At 42.1% G+C, this 17976-nt stretch overlaps 1 protein-coding gene across 1 annotated transcript in view; it reads left to right on the top strand.

The window, feature by feature from the left end:
• The window catches only part of SLC24A3 (solute carrier family 24 member 3), a 1194917-nt gene that overhangs the window by 974555 nt on the left and 202386 nt on the right, over positions 1-17976 (top strand). The window contains exon 7 of the mRNA XM_086926908.1: positions 2354-2428. Within this exon, the coding sequence (XP_086783034.1) occupies positions 2354-2428 (75 nt within the window). The remainder of the gene's footprint in view (positions 1-2353; positions 2429-17976) is intronic.

Below are 17976 nucleotides of genomic sequence, written 5' to 3'. Positions count from 1 at the left end.
GATGACCAATTTTCATTATCCGAGTTTGAACTCAGTGAACTCCCCATGCAAATGTTTGAAGACTACACTTTCAATGAAAAGCCTATTAGAGATCGGACAAAAGCCACACATTATCACCAGCAATCAATAAGACAACTTATTTTCTAATAATATTGGTTCAATATGTGACACTTCTTTACATAAAAGCAGAGATACATAAAAAGTGGACATTAAGACACAATAGGAAGGTGTGGATGAAAGAAGGATAGGTAACAAGCACCTCATTTCAAAAATGAGAAAATAAATAGTTATACAATGTAAGTCAGTGCATGAATTAGATTTTTTTGCACATGCTATCATAACTATCTTGCAAGATATGTTCATATGTCTTATCTTTTCCTCAAATGCCTGCAAGCTGTTGTCACTTAAGTAGTCACTAATATTAGGCTCAACTCTCGTCCGCCATTACTGAAGTGATATTGATCGTAATTAGTACTGTCAATGTTTGTAAGTCAGGCATTTGAAAAAGGTTTAGGTATCTCCTATTGTTTTTTTTATTTTTAAATCATACGTAATATTCATATATATATATATAGGGACTTTTGATCAGCAGGTTTCATCCATCGGCCTGTTAAGGTGAAATCCACAGTTTGTGTCTGTTCTCCATATCATACATCAGGGGCCATGGATCAACCCACTTCCTCCACTCGCACTTTTCACTTTCAGTGAGTCACAAAGAATGCACACATTGTTCACATACGCTCAAAATTAGTTCCTATCCAATGAGTTGAAAAATTGGTTCAAAGTGGGCCTTTTATTTTATCTATAGATCTCCACTACAGACTGCTTTGGCTGTCTGTATGTAGAGTGCCTATTAGTTCCAGCATATTACTTCTATCTAGAGGAGGCTTTGGAGCAACACTTTGATCATGATTGCATGACTTTGCAGTCTATCTCAGTTGTCGGCTCCCGATTTAATGGCTTTCCTCTCTATTCTTGTGTTTGTCCTGACCAGGAGCATTTCAGTGTCACGGTGTTACGAATGGATAAGTTATATCCTTCCACTGCAAACTGCAAAGGTCTCTTTTTTTGTGAAAAGTTAACACTCCATGAGTATGCTCGTGTTTCCTTGCTCTCTCGCCCTGCGTTTTTTTTCTCTGCCTCCCCTGAGTTCTCTTTTTTGCATTCGTCCCTCTTCTGCTCCTCACCCATTCCCTGTCCCACTACCCATGTTATTTATTTATTTATTTATTCCGAAGGGCGGATAGAGGCAAAGTGATGCCAGGCGTTTTGCTTCCTGCTTGTTTTTCACTTTTTTTAAATGTATTTTACCATTCTAGCATGGCCGTCTGCAATGTAAGAATGAAAATGTAAAAATGACTGCTACATATAACACAATACATACACACAGACTCGTCATGAAGCATGAGCACACATGAGATTATCAAAAAACATTGGCAAAGCCAATCACTGAGCCTTTAAAAGCTGACACCTACTAGCATGGCCTAATCTTGTTCATATCAGGTATTTATTTTGCCTGCACTCCTTTAAATTTTATGTTGTAAACGCCCTTCCGCTCCACCTCAGACAGACAAGATCGCTCCCCATCTTCTCAAGAAACCTCAAAACCTGGCTCTTCGACAGACCCCCTCCTTGATGGAATGGAACCTGCACCCCCCACCCCTAGCGCCTTGAGACCCTTACGGGTGAGTAGTTGCGCTTTAACAAACTCCTGATAGACTGATTGATTGATTATAGCCCTGTAGCTGTTTGGGATTTGAATGCTTGGTTAGATGGTAATTTATTTTTGTCTCCTTAACAAATAATAACAGCGAAAGCATGGCACATATGGAAAAAGTCTTGTTGTTTCAAAATGTCACTAGTTAAACTAGTGCATCATCAATGCATTGCAAGCATAAGGCAGCTACATTTAGATGATGGCATATTTTCCTATTTTTATTTTTATTCCTGTGTGTCTGTGTCCTATTCTTGTAATAAACGAACAATGCACCAGCGTGGCAGGACCAGATCTCCTGGCTTTAACAATGGCTGCATCTTTGTTGTTAACACATTATTCCAATAGTTTGGCACCAATATTATTGTTTCATTAGATATAGGTATTCCGTATACAATTTAGCTGACCATTCACAAGTTGTGTGGTTATGTCTAAAACAATATTTTTGTGTCTCAGATGCACTTCCTGGAGTAAAGTGGACAGTATCACTCTTTGTGTAGTTCTTTTCCTACACCATGTGTAATGTTATCTTTTTCTGTTATGATTTCTAAGCAGTGCTGCTTGCTCTTTCGTGGTGTTATGTAAGAAAAATGTATAATAACGATCCAGATTGATTTGTATGTTCTGTTTTATCTACAGGTTGTTGCTTTGTCATCATGGAGTTTGATGAGGGATGCATCATACTATACACTTTCTATAGTTGCACTCATTGTGGTAAGTTCTTGTTCTTTTGCTTTTTGATATTATGTTTGTGAGACGTGTGTGAAGATCCTAATTCCACCCTATTACTCCATGCATGAGATTGTACTAATCTTGCTCTAGGACCCTTAGCTCACTGCTGCCGACTCAGCACTGGCTGTAGCTGCCTCTCTTGACAAAACACATAAGCCACAAAACCTAAGAGGGACACAAACTCTTTGGGACGGAAATGTCATGCCGGCTGTATGAACCCATTCTTCCTTCCTCTCCTTCCATGGTTGACACCTCCTGAACCGCTTAGCCACTTCGATGCTGATGACGAGCTCAGCTCGTCATCAGGCTTACCTGCCGTGTGCTGATGACGAGCTGAGCTCGTCATGTAACGCTGTAATTTTAAAAATGCCGCACACAGCTGGAAAAGCCGCCGTAGCGATGCGGTTAAAGGTCCCTCGGGTGACAGAGCAAGTTGAGCGCGCCGATGATCTGTCAGAAATAGGGAGCTTCTGGGCATAGGAGTGTTGGGACCTCCTGTTTATTGCCTCTTTATCTTTGGGTTTTCCATCCTCTCCTTGTCACGAGTGTGACAAGCGGCCATAAGACATGAATCCAGACACAGGAGGTCAAGTTAAAGTGAGATTGGGAACCAAGGGTGGTCCATCAGGTACTGTCCATGTAAGCCAAAAATTACTCTATTAGACTGTAACACTAGATCAATACTATATTTATAAAGAAGGGCTATGTGCCTCAGTTGGGCAGCCTAATTAGGTACACGTTTTCTTTATAAAGATACTAGTGTCTTGTAAAGTTAAGCAATTAATTTGTTGTGACCCTTACTCATCACCTAGTTCTCAAACTGGGTTCCAAAAGTAATTGGAAGCATAGGCCCTCATTACCAGGTTCCTGAGGGGTATTCTCAGGGGGATATTGCAATTGGCCATTCCAAATTGCTTAACGTCAATAGTCCCAGAATTACTCACAGACACTGAACCATATACAGTTCTATGAGTACAGCGGGCTGCTGCAAAGGTCAACCGCCTTCCACCCTTCAACGCCACAGTGGTACATTGTCCCTGTCTGTGCGGGAACACACACTAAATTGGGTGCACCTGATGCACACGGGGACAGTGCGCCACATTACTCACAAAAAGTGCTGGCCTCTGTACAGGGCCAAACTTGTGCCAGGAGTGGGTAAAGACAGTGTGGCATTGAATGGCAGACTTGTGTTTTGAACCACTGATACATCTTTCAGTCTTCCAATGCAGGGGGACAGGTAGCACATTGAGAGGAATCTGTCTTTACCTAAGCGCAGAAGGAGTTCCTGGGACCCCCTCACCCCAATATCAAAGAGCAACTTCAAGGATGTGCTTACGGTGCTCTTATTCATATTTTCCACTAAATCAGTACACATGTCACAGACCTATTTGCATCTGCAGCTGTAGTTGTAGTTGTAGTACGCTATGGCTGAAGAGGCAACAGCCTTCTCTCATTTGTATGGGGTCATGACTGCAAAATGACTGTTTCTTGGATTATAGCATTAATTATGCTCTCATAATGTTCTTCATAAATGTTCAGATCATCTGTAGATTGCTAAGTATGCTCATTCCATCTGAAGTAGAAATGTTATGTTATTTATTTTTGTAAAGCGCTTGTACATCCAAGGATGTTTTGCCACTGCCTTGAGGAAAAGGACAGTTTAGAGCTAGGAATGAATACCGATGAAGAGAAACACAGTAGAGGAGAGATGGATTATTGGCCAAAGAGCCACGTTTTAAAGGCTTTTGTGATGTGTAGGATATTTGTTAATTCCTTCAGTTTGAGAGGAAGAGAGCTCCACAGCGTAGCTGTGCCAACCACACAAATTGTGCCTCCGTAAAGAGTTTTTCTGATTTTGGGAACTACAACATTTTTGGCAGCCGTAGAGTGTAGTGGTCTAGTGGGGATGTACCAAGAGAATGTTAGAATTAAATAGTCAGGCTCATTGTTGTGTAGTGCTTTGAAAGCAATGCACAGTGCCTTATAGGGGATTCTTTTCTTAATAGGTAGCCAGTGTAGCTCCCTAAGTGCAAAAGTTGCTGATTGATGTTTGCGCAATCCAAACAGGCGCAGGACTGCTGCATTTTGTAGTGTTTGTAGCTTTGTCTGGGAATTATGTTGCATATTAATATACAGAGCATTGAAGTAGTCCATTTTAGACAAGACTAATGCAGTAACAGCTGTTTTTTGAAGATTATTAGGAATGAAGGGGAGAATCTTTCTGATTATTTTTAGGATGTAAAAGACAGATGACGCAACACAATTGATCTGGCTGTTGAACATTAGCCTATTGTCGACAGCTGCATTGCTAGCCCTTTGGGCACCTGGGGCAGTCCCTGTGTTTGCAGCCCGGCAGCAGCATTGAAGGGCGTCGGTGCTGGTGAGATTCGGCAAAGATTGTCACTCCGCAACGGACGCTTTGTGGGGGGTTGATTGGCGCCCAGAGATGGTAGGGGCGGGAGGCAGTCGCTGCCCCCAAAACTCAGCTGCCCCCGTACCCCCCCTTGCTATGCCACTGATTGTCAAAGAGGATGCCAATGTTCCTTATTTTTTTATTTTGTATTTCAGTTGTTCCTGAATTAAGTCTCAAACTGTTTTTGTTTATCCAGTTCCCAATCTTATATATGCAATTATGGAATTTGATGGCAATGTGGTCCAGGCTGTCCCGAGACTGAGACCACAAGTTGGGTGTCATCAGCATAGAAAGTAACTGAGAACCCAAAAGACTGTATGCGTTTTAACAATGGTGTAGTCTATAGATTGAAAAGAGTAGGAGTAAGTGATGCCCCTTGTGGACACCACATGGAAGTGTGATAAAAATGTGATACAATTAATCCATTTCTACACATTGCTCGTATTGAGACAAGAAGGATGTTAAAAGGCATTGGCTATTCCTCTGATTCCCAAAGTATGGAGGTAATCAATCAGAATGTTATGATTGACCGTGTCAAATGCTGCTGAGTAGTCTAACAGTATTAGGGCTGCATTCTCTTCTCTATATAAAGGAACTCTTATGTTTTCAGATGCACCATTAAGTGTTGGCGTCTAAAACCTAATTGTGTACCATCTAGGAGGCAGTGTGCATCAATAAAGGCAATAAACTGTTGGTTAACAGCCTTGTCTGTGATTTTTGCTGGAAGTGGCAGCTGGGATATGGGCCGATAGTTACTCAGGTCAGTAGGTGGGAGATTGTTTTTTTTTTTTAATTATAGGCAAGCTGGAAGCTCTTTTCCCAACTTTTGGGAAATAACCTGTTAAGCATATCATTGAAGATGTTTGTTCTATGATCTGAAATTATTTCAGGTACTTGTTGGAGGATTATTGGCAGGGAAGGATCCTCAGGGGATTCACATTTCATAGATTTAATAAGTTGGAGTACCTGATTGGCAGTTAGCGGGGAGAAGCGAACCAATGGGTTGGAGCCCATGGGTAAAGAGGTATCATCTGGTAGCAAGGAGTCCTTGTATGATTCGCTGTAAAGACTGAATAAACATCTTCGACTTTGGGTTGGAAAAAGGAGACCAGTGGATTGCAAAAAGACTGACTAGAGTTAGAGTTCTTGGGGCACATTAGCAAGAAGCATGTTAAAATTATTGCCATTTTAGCGGCAGGAAACTGACCCTAAAACTGCGATAATGGGCTTGCTAATATGTGTTATAGAATTCCAATACAAGCCCAGGTTAGATGTCCTGCACATCTAACCTGGGCTTCTATTGGAATTCTATAACGCATATTAGCAAGCCCATTATCGCTGTTTTAGCTGCAGTTTCCTGCCGCTAAAACTGCGATAATTTTAACGAGCTTCTTGCTAATATGCCCCCTTGTCTTCAGAGATGGTTGAGAGCGATTTCACTGTTTTGAGGAGCTCTTTTACTGAATCTTTAGCAGTTTCAATTTTTTGAGCAAAAGAATAAGGATTTATCTTCAAAAATCATAGTTTTGTAATCCTTTAAGGATTTGTTGTGTAAATCTTTGTCCTTAGTATTGTAGTGCTGCCTCCATCATCGTTCTAGTTTACAACACAGTTGTTTTTGATTTTTGAGCATATCTGAGTAATATGGTTCAGTAGGTGTCAATCTGTGGTTGTCAATTTATTTTCAGGTACTAAATTATTTGCCACATCGTGGAATTGTAGTTAGCGACTGTTTGATCTTTATTTTTTGCATAGGTCGGTGTTGATTTAGAGAGAACAGATTTTAACTCTTCTGGGTCAAATTTGTGCCATGCGCATATTTTTTTAATTTGTGAGATTGTACATGGGGGAGCGATTTTTACGTGGGGGTGATGTTAAACATTACCATAGAATGGTTGGAATATTAACGGGGAGAAATCTGTGAAAATCCCAACAAGGTTGTGTCTCGCTACATTAGCGGGATGAGTGGGATCCCAAACTATCTGAATAAGACCTAAGTTAGGCATGGTTTCTAGTAAGGTCTAGGAGTCTTTGTTTAAACACTTTTCAAGGTGAAAATCAAATTCACCTAGAATAGTAAAGTTGGTAATGTTAAATCTGGACTGTAGACTAAGACTGAGTTTATGAGTGAAGGAAGATCTGAAACCCGGTAGCTGGTAAATAAGTAGGCCACTGAAAATATTATTGGGATTTAGTCTGATTTTAAACGATAGAAAGTCAAAATCTGTGTTATGAGGGTAGGGGGAAACGGATGCACTGAGATGGTTCTGATATATGATTGCAAGACCTCCGCCTGTTAATCTGTACATGGAATTGCCCACTGGTAGAGCCGCTGCAAGATCTGGCCCAGCTGAAGGATCCGTCCAAGTTTCAGTAATGAAAGTTAGGTCTATTTTTTGGGAGTCAATAAAGTAATTAAATTCCACCCTGTTTTTTATGAGGGATCACGCGTTTATCAATGAACATTCAAGAGGCTTTGTGTCTGTTGCTTTCATTGATATGCTTACGCGAATGTCTTTAATTTTGAAGTTAAATAGTTATCGCCTATATTAAAGTTTTTTGGGGGAATAACCTATCGTTATTGGTGCAGTAACAGCACTCACACACCAGGCAACCAAACATTCCACTCATGTCACTCACGCCAACATTCTACGTGGGACACTCACACTGGCTGAGCAGCTAGGGACAAGGTGAAAGGGAACATTACAGCATAACATGAGAATACTACATATCCTCTCCCTTTTATATTGAAAAATAAATAGAACCACATTAAAATGGAAACAACTATACACAGCAATGTACAAATGATGAAAACAGTTCATAAACCCTGGGATGAATGGTAAAACCTCATCACAAGATAATCCGCTGACACTAGGAAATTAGAATCATGGAAAATCCACTTGAACAGTAACATTGGCGCGCAAAAGGTGTTCTCAGAAGGTTACAAGTGTATCTATTGGGAATGTACGTAAAGCAGACAGATATTCCTTTGGTTTTTTCCAACCTACTTCCTCAAAGATATTTACTTCAAATAAAGCATAGTGTACATGGACAGACGAGCAGGAATTGCAATCAATACACCCCATATTTCATGGGGCTTTAAAGGAAGGGATTTCTCCACCAGAAAGAAATACTTCACGAGGACAAGCAAATGAACCTAGACGTTTTCTCTCTTGGATTGTGTCAGGTTAACGGTTCATTGTCACCTCGCCAGACGTGTTCCTTGTGACAATGTTCTCCCTCTTTCAACAATATCAAGCAATTTACACTTTTGTGCTTCTTCTTTTGGTCGATAATGCCGGGCAAAGAGTGATTTCTGAAACCTATTTCCCATATTTGAAGCACACTTTCGTCATCCACAAAATACCCTGCTGAAAACAGCAATGTCAACCCTCCCAGGACCTGCCTAAATGGCGAGAGACTGCCTGCTAACACAGTCCTGAAAACATGTCCCTCGACACAGCACATTAGCTGTCACTGAGCCACTGCATCCTGTTTCGTTGATTGAATTTTTTGAGTAATTTCCATAATCATAATTTGCATAAACAGACATATTATGCAGCTATTCCAACAGTTGCATAAAAAAAAAGAAAAGTCAAAAGGAACTGTCATTTGCTTTTGTCTGACTGTTGGATTAAGTGAGTGGCAACTGGGTAAATGTTCTTATACTGCGGGCACAGCTGAAGTCATGCGGTAGAAAGACCTGCTGTGTGGGAGAGAGATGTGGCCTAGAGGCTAGAGCTGCCAACTTCGGACGATGGAGAACCCCATTCAAATCTCGACTTTGTCTCAACTTCCTGTGGTTCTGGCCAACTCGCATACTCTCCCTATGTCTAAAACGGAAATAGTATGTGTCTTTATTGCTATTTGGTACTCAGTTGCAGTGTATATCTTATCTCTCCCCTTTCTTTTCCTCCCTCCTTCTTCCTATGTAAACTCTAAAATGTAAACACCTTTCTACTATGTTTCATGGCCTATTTTTATCACGTATGTTAGTTATTCTCAAATATTGTTACACTTTTGCCCTGTGTTTTATGATGAACATTACGTTTAAAAAGCTTATTAAACTTCATTAAACTTCATTCTAGAGAGGAATTTTACTATAAATTGTAATTTCTTTTTATCAATCAAGCAGCATGATTACCTGCAATCTTGAAATTATTTACCATATCAAAACACATCATTTCCATACAGGGCACAAGTCAGGGGGTACACGCAGGTAAACGGCGTCCACCCACTATTTTCACGGGGTGGACGCCGTCCGCCCTGCCAAGAAGTTGGGCCCCACTGAAATATGCTGAACTAATCCTGGTGTAATTTTCAGACACCAGGACGCATTCAGCAGTGCCTGCACATTGTCTGCTTTCCATTCCCAGCAGCAATGTGCAGGCAGAGAGAGAGCTTTTATTTCAACTCCTGCGGGCCGAAGTTAAGGGCTCATCAGGCCTCCTTTTGTTTGAATATCCTGACTGGAGGTAGCCTGTGACCTCACAGTTAAATGTAAATGCAACAAAGTGAAAACAAAGCCACACAGTTTGTTATCTCTTCACAGATACTTAATTTCTTCGACGCTGATGATGGCTCCCGGCCGTCATGAGTCACGGTGGGCGTGTGCTGATGACGGCCGGGAGCCGTCATGACCAGACCTTCAATAAGAATCTTCAGCACTGCGGCGGAATTCGCGCCACAGTGATGAGGTTAAGAGAGGCATGCTTTTGCCTTTGTTCAGTTCCTGTATATAGGAGATGCATGCACTGTGAGAAAGTCAGGCGTGTTGGTCTGTCCCAGTACTTACATAAATAACAATTTCAATAGCACTGTTTAATTTCTTTTATAGCGCTCTGCAACCAAATGCAGAGTGTCAGAGCTGTTTACTTAACATACACATTATACATTGACAATAAACCATGAAAGTGAGTAAATCATTGTACAAAATGAGTTACATGAGACACGGTTACAAGGTGTACGAGTCACATGTCCTTCATAGCTCACTGTGCTATATTACAAGGATTACAATTTATGACCTGTACGTAACAAAAGGATCTCTGTGTTGAAAGCAGTAACCCACTGTACTATCTATGTAAAATAAAAATCTGTCATCTGTATGTTATATGATGTGCTTTGAAGGAGACACATTAACTCGCTATGCTACTTTGATTCAAATCAGGGACTTCACAAAACACAGATCTCTCCAACAAACACATTCACCTCCACCGTTATCTCACCATTATTACTATTCCCTGAGATATACTGGGCACCTTTACAGCAGATGCTTTAACCCATATAATATTTTAAAATGCAGACGTTTCAAGCAATTAAGCAGAACAGATCTACTGCCATGCTTCTCCTTTTTGCCAATTTCTTTGTGAGAGGGTTCAAATATATATATATATTAGTTGAGGCCCAGATTTTACATAGGGGTTGCGCCACTTTTTTGGCTAAACCCTGATGTCAAATCAAATTTTTTAATTCTCATAATGTGCTGAAATGCATTTATTATATACCTGATAAACATGTATGAGGTCTTAATATCTGAAGTCACTTCTTGTGGTCACTTCCAGTGAGGTCACTTCCTGTTATGTCACATACAATGTCACACGTCGTGACATCATGCGCTGTGATGGCACGTGTCATGATTTCACTTGCATACTGCCTAACCTGGTTAGTACCCCCACATCCTTTTTTTAGGACGTGTGCCCTGGTTCCATAAACCCTCTCCAGTATTCACTCTTTATAGAGGCAGCAGAAGCTAAAATAACACAAAGAGGGAATATTTTAGAGTTTGGGAGAATGGGAGTACAGCCGTGAAACAGCAGTGCCATGGCAGCGCCAAATTCATGGTTCCACCCCTTTCTATTTAGAAGTGCTGGGGTTACACAGATAGAACTACTGCATGTTCCACCACATAAACATTTGGCCTATTTAGCGTGGGGTAACTGTCACTCATTAGCCCCAGTATCTCCTTGCTAGTCAGTTGAATGTAGTGAAAAAGCATAATGACCCCGTCCGGAGGGATAAAGTTAGCTGTGTATAAGGGAAATTGTCTATTTTTGATCTCAGGACTCAAGCTCCGACTTTGGGAGTTTCTTTCTTGAAACCACAAAAACTTTGCTTGCCTGGTAGGATCTCTAAATTTGGCTGGAGGTCCCAGCCACGGAGCGGTGACTCAGAAATCTGCCAGAGCCTAAATAATCATTTGATTTTTAAATACCATAATAATGCCACCAAGACTTTCCCCACCCCTCCAACTTAGTAAAAAAATTATTATAAAATGTTCTCAATTTGAAACTTTGTTGGTCAAGCCAGCCTACATATACAATTCTAAGGCTGATTTCTTAGTTGTCAAACAAGCCTACTCAATTCAAGTTCATGAAATAAGGGACAGCATACATCCCACATTAACACGTTCATGTTGGGCTTTTGTTTTACTCCCCACCCTCCCTTTAACAGGCGTGTCAGTGTATAGTTCAACTAGTACACCCAACTGCATGAGCGGATGCCACGCTTCACTAGCATGTACCCCTGGAACATCCTGTTTGCCCTGCCACATGTTGTCCTGTAGTCATTGCAAGCCCTGAGAAGATGTGAAATATGCTTTTTCCATATATTAACAGCTACAAGAACCTAAGGAATGTAGTTAAGAGGTATTGAACGGGACTTAGAAATTAAGTTCTTCAACAAGTATATTGTCCAGAGCAGTGATACTCAAAGTATGGCCAAGGGGCCGCTTGCGACCCTCTTGACCTTTACATACGGTCCCCTGGGGATCAGCAGCACGAGCTGCTGTTTAGTTGTTGAGCACTAATATTAAGAAAACATGCTAAATAAATGGGTAAGCAATTATTAACTATATATGCTGACCCATTTATTTAACTTTTTTGTATACCTCCTTGCACAATCCGTGATTCACATAGACCCCATACCACCACCCAGCTGAAAACAGTGCCACCCCCGGTCACACCACAGACCATACTTTCTGGCCCCTCAGCAAATGTTTGTGAGTACCCATGCCATGGTCTAGAGGCTCCGCTGCTCTTCGGATGCTTCAGTTTGATGCTCTTTAACTCTTTCCACGTGGTGTATAATGTTTGAATTGAATGGTGTTTTTGTGTTTTGTTATCGTTCTTATGTTTCTGATAACATTTTGGTGCATAATTAAAGTTGCTCTTTAAATGCAGGATAAACCAAGAAAATATTTAGCGATTTCTCCATTACATTGCCCAGAGTGCTGTCTCATTTAGTGTTAGGGGGTAGGCCATAAGATGAAGGTACAGCTACCATTTAGGACTAACGCCAAAGCACAACAATGATGTGTAGGTATTTGAGATTGGATATAATGAAAATCTTTAAAACAATTCCAGAGCAACAGCAGAAGTGTTCCAGGATGTTTGTTAAGCCAAGGGATTAAACTTAAGGTCATCTTCAATGGCAGTGGTATACAAACCTGTGTACTGGGAGAAAGATAGAGTATGTACACGAGTAAAATGAGGACTATTAAACGTATATTGATAGGATGGGTTATTTTTATGCAACATGTTTTAGGATTATAATAAAAGCATAACTATCACATTCTAATGTATTATTTTTAATGAAGATACTGTCTGATTTGTACAATAATCACTACTATCATTTAGAAGTTATGAATTGAAGCATTTTGTTCAAAGAAGTTACAATCCAATGAAAGGCCTCAAGGCATTTGCATAATCATTATGCGCAGCATGTAAATCCAGATGGGGCAGCAACAGGAGTTACCAACCCTTCCGTATTCCAAGAGCCTCAGGACAAGGACAGGTCTAGAGTTTTTCACCCAGACAAGTCACTGCCGCAAGGAGGTCTAATGTCCAAGTGAAACTCAGGCAGAAAATCGTGAAAAGCGTTGGTTTGGAAAAACTGATCAACCCTAACAACCACATAGAATTACGTTGGTACATGGTGTCAGTAGTATTGGGGGATGGAGGAGTAGTGGCAGTCGGCATAGGTAAGAGCGGTGATGCAGAGGTCAGGAAGGTTGTACGAAATAAACAAAGGCCCCCTGAACTATAATCGTTCAATTCCTAGGACAGGGAATAAAGCATGTGCGATAAACAATTCCAAGGCAATCATAAATGAATACATATATACATAAGCGGAGGGTATAACAAAAGCCAAAAACAATAAGATGTCTATGAAAATATATATAGTGAGTTTAATTAATTAATAAAAATACATTACTAGTTAAAAACAATAACATGAAATCATTTCATAATGAATCAATGTCTACAATGTTTCATACAATAAAAATTAAAAGGTTACATCAATAAAACTTTCAATCAATAGACAAGTGATTATTCAAGTAGTAATTATTCAAAAGGTCAGGAAGGTTGACAGACAACAGGATAAGTAAAACTACATTTAAAAATAAATAAAACCGGCGATGATGCGAGCGCAAGATAAGTGTTTTTTGATGATCTTTTGATTTAATTTTACTTATCCCGTCGACTTTCTCGACCCCGATCCCGCCCGCTCCGACCCCACCGCTCTTATTTGTGCTGGCCACAACTGCAGAGGACAAAATCTGGGCTAAATGCTAGCCCACCTGTAATAGATTACTACGCGCACAACTTTGGTGGCCTAGAAATACAATGAGAAAGCCTTGAGCAGTTATTTTCCTCCACCTGCAAAACAACTGCAACGCGCTTCGTGTGCTTCAAGTGTGCCAAATGGATTGCAGCACTGATACACCATGTGTGCACAATGATATTTTCATAGTAATCAGGGATAGCACCAAAAACCTGGAGTGTAGCCCGCATGTCAAGCAGCAAAAATTCAGGGCATGGCGAGTCCCCTAAGTAGCAACTGATGCACAAGAATCGTGACGGGTCAGAAGGCTGGTTTTGAAGTGTCCCATTATCACAGCACTGCTTCTGTATTACACATGTATGAGACCAAAGGCCAGGACCACATTCCGTGAGTCTCCAGCTGTACACGGGAGCCATATTTATGCCCAGTGCCAGCCTGGGATTGGGAGAAGTTTCCTAACAACTAACTAATCAACAGGGTAAAGGTTCACAGAAATAACCCCATCCCCTTTCACAGCACTTCCTGTGTATTTTTCTGTAAGCTACCCCACAAACCGCTCTCACCTTCAATCTAATTTGGTAAAACCCTTCTTCTGCTGGTCAGTCCTACCTGTTCCCACCCGGAGGGGTGGTTAGGATAATGGGCAAAGCCTTCCTTACGGTTACTCAAAACCATTTCTGGGGCACCTCCTGCCACCACTGGGATTGGAGCCAAGCTGCCTAGGAAGACAATAGAAGGGCATGCCAAGTTATCGGCTATATCTGCCTCTCACACATGAGGACACTTTGTCTCTCAGGAAGGTGATGAGTATAGCCTCCCATGAATTCCTGCTCAAGGAGGAAAACTCCTCTCCACATCTTTAGACCACTCTCTGGAAACAGTATACATCTCACCACAGGGGAGCCATTCAATAGCCATGTGATCCTGGACACTGGAAAAAAGGCACTTTTGATTTAGACTGGAAAGTGTCAACTTTCTAAAAGTGCAATTTTCAAAATAAAAGTACACATTTTCACTTTACAATTAGGTTGGATTTTACTATTAAAATAAGCCCTTGAATCATCTTTCTATCACCTTCCAAACAGAAACTTAGCATAACAAGTTGTTATAGTGTAATACATTGTTAGGTCTCGCTATTCGATGCGCATGCGCATCGAGCTTGCGAGCATATAGGGCTTTAACCAGAGTTAAACTAACTGGGCGATTTGGTGCTGTGCCCATGGCTTTTAGGTCAATGCGCAAGCGCATTGACCTAAAATGCGCGTGCACAGCACCAAATCGCCGTCTGTTCCCTCTCCCCGCTCCGCCCCCTCCCCTGCCCGCCGTGTCGCATTTCTCCTCCCCCCTCCCCTTCTCTCTCTTCCCTCCGTCTTGTTTATTTATTTTTTTACCCGCTCCGCCCCCTCCCCTGCCCGCCGTGTCGCATTTCTCCTCCCCCCTCCCCTTCTCTCTCTTCCCTCCGTCTTGTTTATTTATTTTTTTACCCGCTCCGCCCCCTCCCCTGCCCGCCGTGTCGCATTTTTTTATGTGTGCGTTTGTGTTTACATGCGCATCCGTCTTTGTGCGTGTATGTGTATTTCTAAGCACACAAGATGAGAGGTACGGTAAGGGTCTATTTAAATGTCTGTGCACCTCCCATCAAAACACCGGACCAGTTTGCAGCTTAATCGAGGGATTTTCAGTGACTGCCCAACTCTAATTCAGGTTGAGTCTCTTTCGCTGTCACCAGCAAGGAGCAAAATAACATGAAAACATGCCATGATAAGTGATTTCACCTCAAAATGTTGCGGAATTCCCCAGTGCTCCTCAAATTTTTCAAAACTGTCTCCTGAATGTAGCCTGGACATGCTTGTGTAGTGCATATACGTTTACACCCGCTTCTTGTATTCCCTCTGCGCGTCAGCAGTACAGAAGGGGCTACAGATGTTTGTGCTTTATTTTTTTTTTTACCCGCTCCGCCCCCTCCCCTGCCCGCCGTGTCGCATTTCTCCTCCCCCCTCCCCTTCTCTCTCTTCCCTCCGTCTTGTTTATTTATTTTTTTACCCGCTCCGCCCCCTCCCCTGCCCGCCTTGTCGCATTTTTCTATGTGTGCGTTTGTGTTTACATGCGCATCCGTCTTTGTGCGTGTATGTGTATTTCTAAGCACACAAGATGAGAGGTACGGTAAGGGTCTATTTAAATGTCTGTGCACCTCCCATCAAAACACCGGACCAGTTTGCAGCTTAATCGAGGGATTTTCAGTGACTGCCCAACTCTAATTCAGGTTGAGTCTCTTTCGCTGTCACCAGCAAGGAGCAAAAACCCATGAAAACATGCCATGATAAGTGATTTCACCTCAAAATGTTGCGGAATTCCCCAGTGCTCCTCAAATTTTTCAAAACAGTCTGCTGAATGTAGCCTGGACATGCTTGTGTAGTGCATATACGTTTACACCCGCTTCTTGTATTCCCTCTGCGCGTCAGCAGTACAGAAGGGGCTACAGATGTTTGTGTAGCCCCCATCTGCAATTTCGTATCGAAATAAAAGATGTCTCATGCCGAACAAACATTTTGCGCCAGCACAGTCACACGAGGCACTCCCTCATGTAGTGCACTGCACCTGTCTGCGCCAGGCGCACCTTTAAGTGTGCACCGCGGTGCAAACAGCAACAGTTCACCAAATATGCATTTCGGCCCAAATAATTAACAGCATCATATTTGTTTCCAAATGTATTCTTTTTTGCCTTATCAAGAGAGCTACGAAATGTATGGGTGAAGAGTCGTGATTACTCTTTATCTGTCTGTAGTGGGCACTAAAGGACGATAGTGAGGTTGTGGGCGTGCAGTCACGACACTGCACTTGAAGTAGTGTGCAAGCTGCGTCATAACATTACATTCCGAGTATTTCTGTCATATGCTGGCATACCTGAAGGCCACAGTACTGCATGAGAAGTTCCATATGCGAGAACGACGCTCTTTATGTTCCCGCGGGAGCCAAGGCCGACCATTGTGCACACAGTGAATCGACCCAACGTCAGACGTGAGGCCTACGCAGGCCTTCATTTCTGGAACAGGCCTCATCCGCTACCATGGCAGCCAGGCTACCAGGGCCACTGGCTTCTGAGGCACCAGAAAAATCCTGTCATTTTTTTCTTTTTCTGCAAAAAAAAAAAAAAAGAGCACTTTGATGCGGTGAGAGCCCTGAGCGATGAGTCAGTCAGTGAGCCATCGCTGCAACACACAATGCCTACAGACAAAATCTGTCTTGGAAAGTGAACTGGTGAGGAAAAAACACAGCGACTTTCTCTGCTCCTACTGCAAACTATTGTCTTTCCTACACTAATGGTGTTTTATTGCTCCAGCCAGCTATGTAGTATAGGGGATTGCTGACTTCAGTTCTTCAAATCAGGCATCCGTAGATTGGTCAAGCGCACCAAAGCAGTTTCCCCTGAGCACTTCTAAGTTACATGTATGACCTGAGAGAAGCTCACTAAAGTATTCACCAGTTGCTTTCCACTGATCTAGAGGTTCCACTTTTTACATAGAAAAATATTAGCCATTTGTTCATGTTTTAAGATTTTGCAACGGCCAAGACATCGATTTGGTGCTGTGCCCGGTGCATCCACCATCACCTCCACATCCACCATAACATCCACCACCACATCCACCACCACATCCACCACATCCACATCCACCGCATCCACCACCACCACATCCACCACCACATCCACCAACACTTTAACCACACCCACCACCACCACATCCACCACACCCACCACCACTAAATCCACCACCCCATCCACCAACACCACCACCCCATCCACCACCACTGCTTCCACCACCGCATCCACCACCACCACATCCACCGCATCCACCACCACATCCACCATCACCACCACATACACCATCACCTCCACATCCATCATGACATCCACCGCCACATCCACCACATCCACTGCATCCACCGCATCCACCACCACCACATCCACCGCATCCACCACCTCATCCACCATCACCACCACATCCACCACCACATCCACCATCACATCCACCATCACATCCACCATCACATCCACCAAGCTATTAATTTTGCTATTTTCAAAACCAACACATAAATAAAAAAAGTGTCATTTACTATACCAATCGCTCAAACTTTCCTAATGCGAGACCTATTGCATTTCCAATGCTTGTTTTTGTTATGGGAGGGCCAGCCTTGCAACAGTGAAAAAAAACTTTGTAGGTTTTTTAGTGCCAGGGAATAAAAAACTTTAAACATATATATGTACTACTTTTCAAATACCAGGCACCCTGCCATATGAGCATTTAAGACCTACCTTTGGGCTCTCTTATACGGACTGAATAGGAAGGTTTAGGCCTGTCAAAAAGTTTATTTTCTATTATTATTAAAATTACACACAAAATTTGCAAGGGCAGGCCTGGAGACGTGATTAACAGAGCTAGTTTAGTGGTTGGCACAATAAGTGCTGCAGTCTACTAGTAGCATTTAATTTACAGGCCCTGGGTACAAGTAGTAGTATATACTAGGAACTTATAAGTATAAGTTATTTAAATGTGAAATT

This window comes from Lissotriton vulgaris, chromosome 6 (assembly GCF_964263255.1).
Source record: "Lissotriton vulgaris chromosome 6, aLisVul1.2, whole genome shotgun sequence".
In the NCBI taxonomy this organism is placed as follows: domain Eukaryota; kingdom Metazoa; phylum Chordata; class Amphibia; order Caudata; family Salamandridae; genus Lissotriton; species Lissotriton vulgaris.
This window is presented reverse-complemented; position numbering and strand designations above follow the sequence as displayed.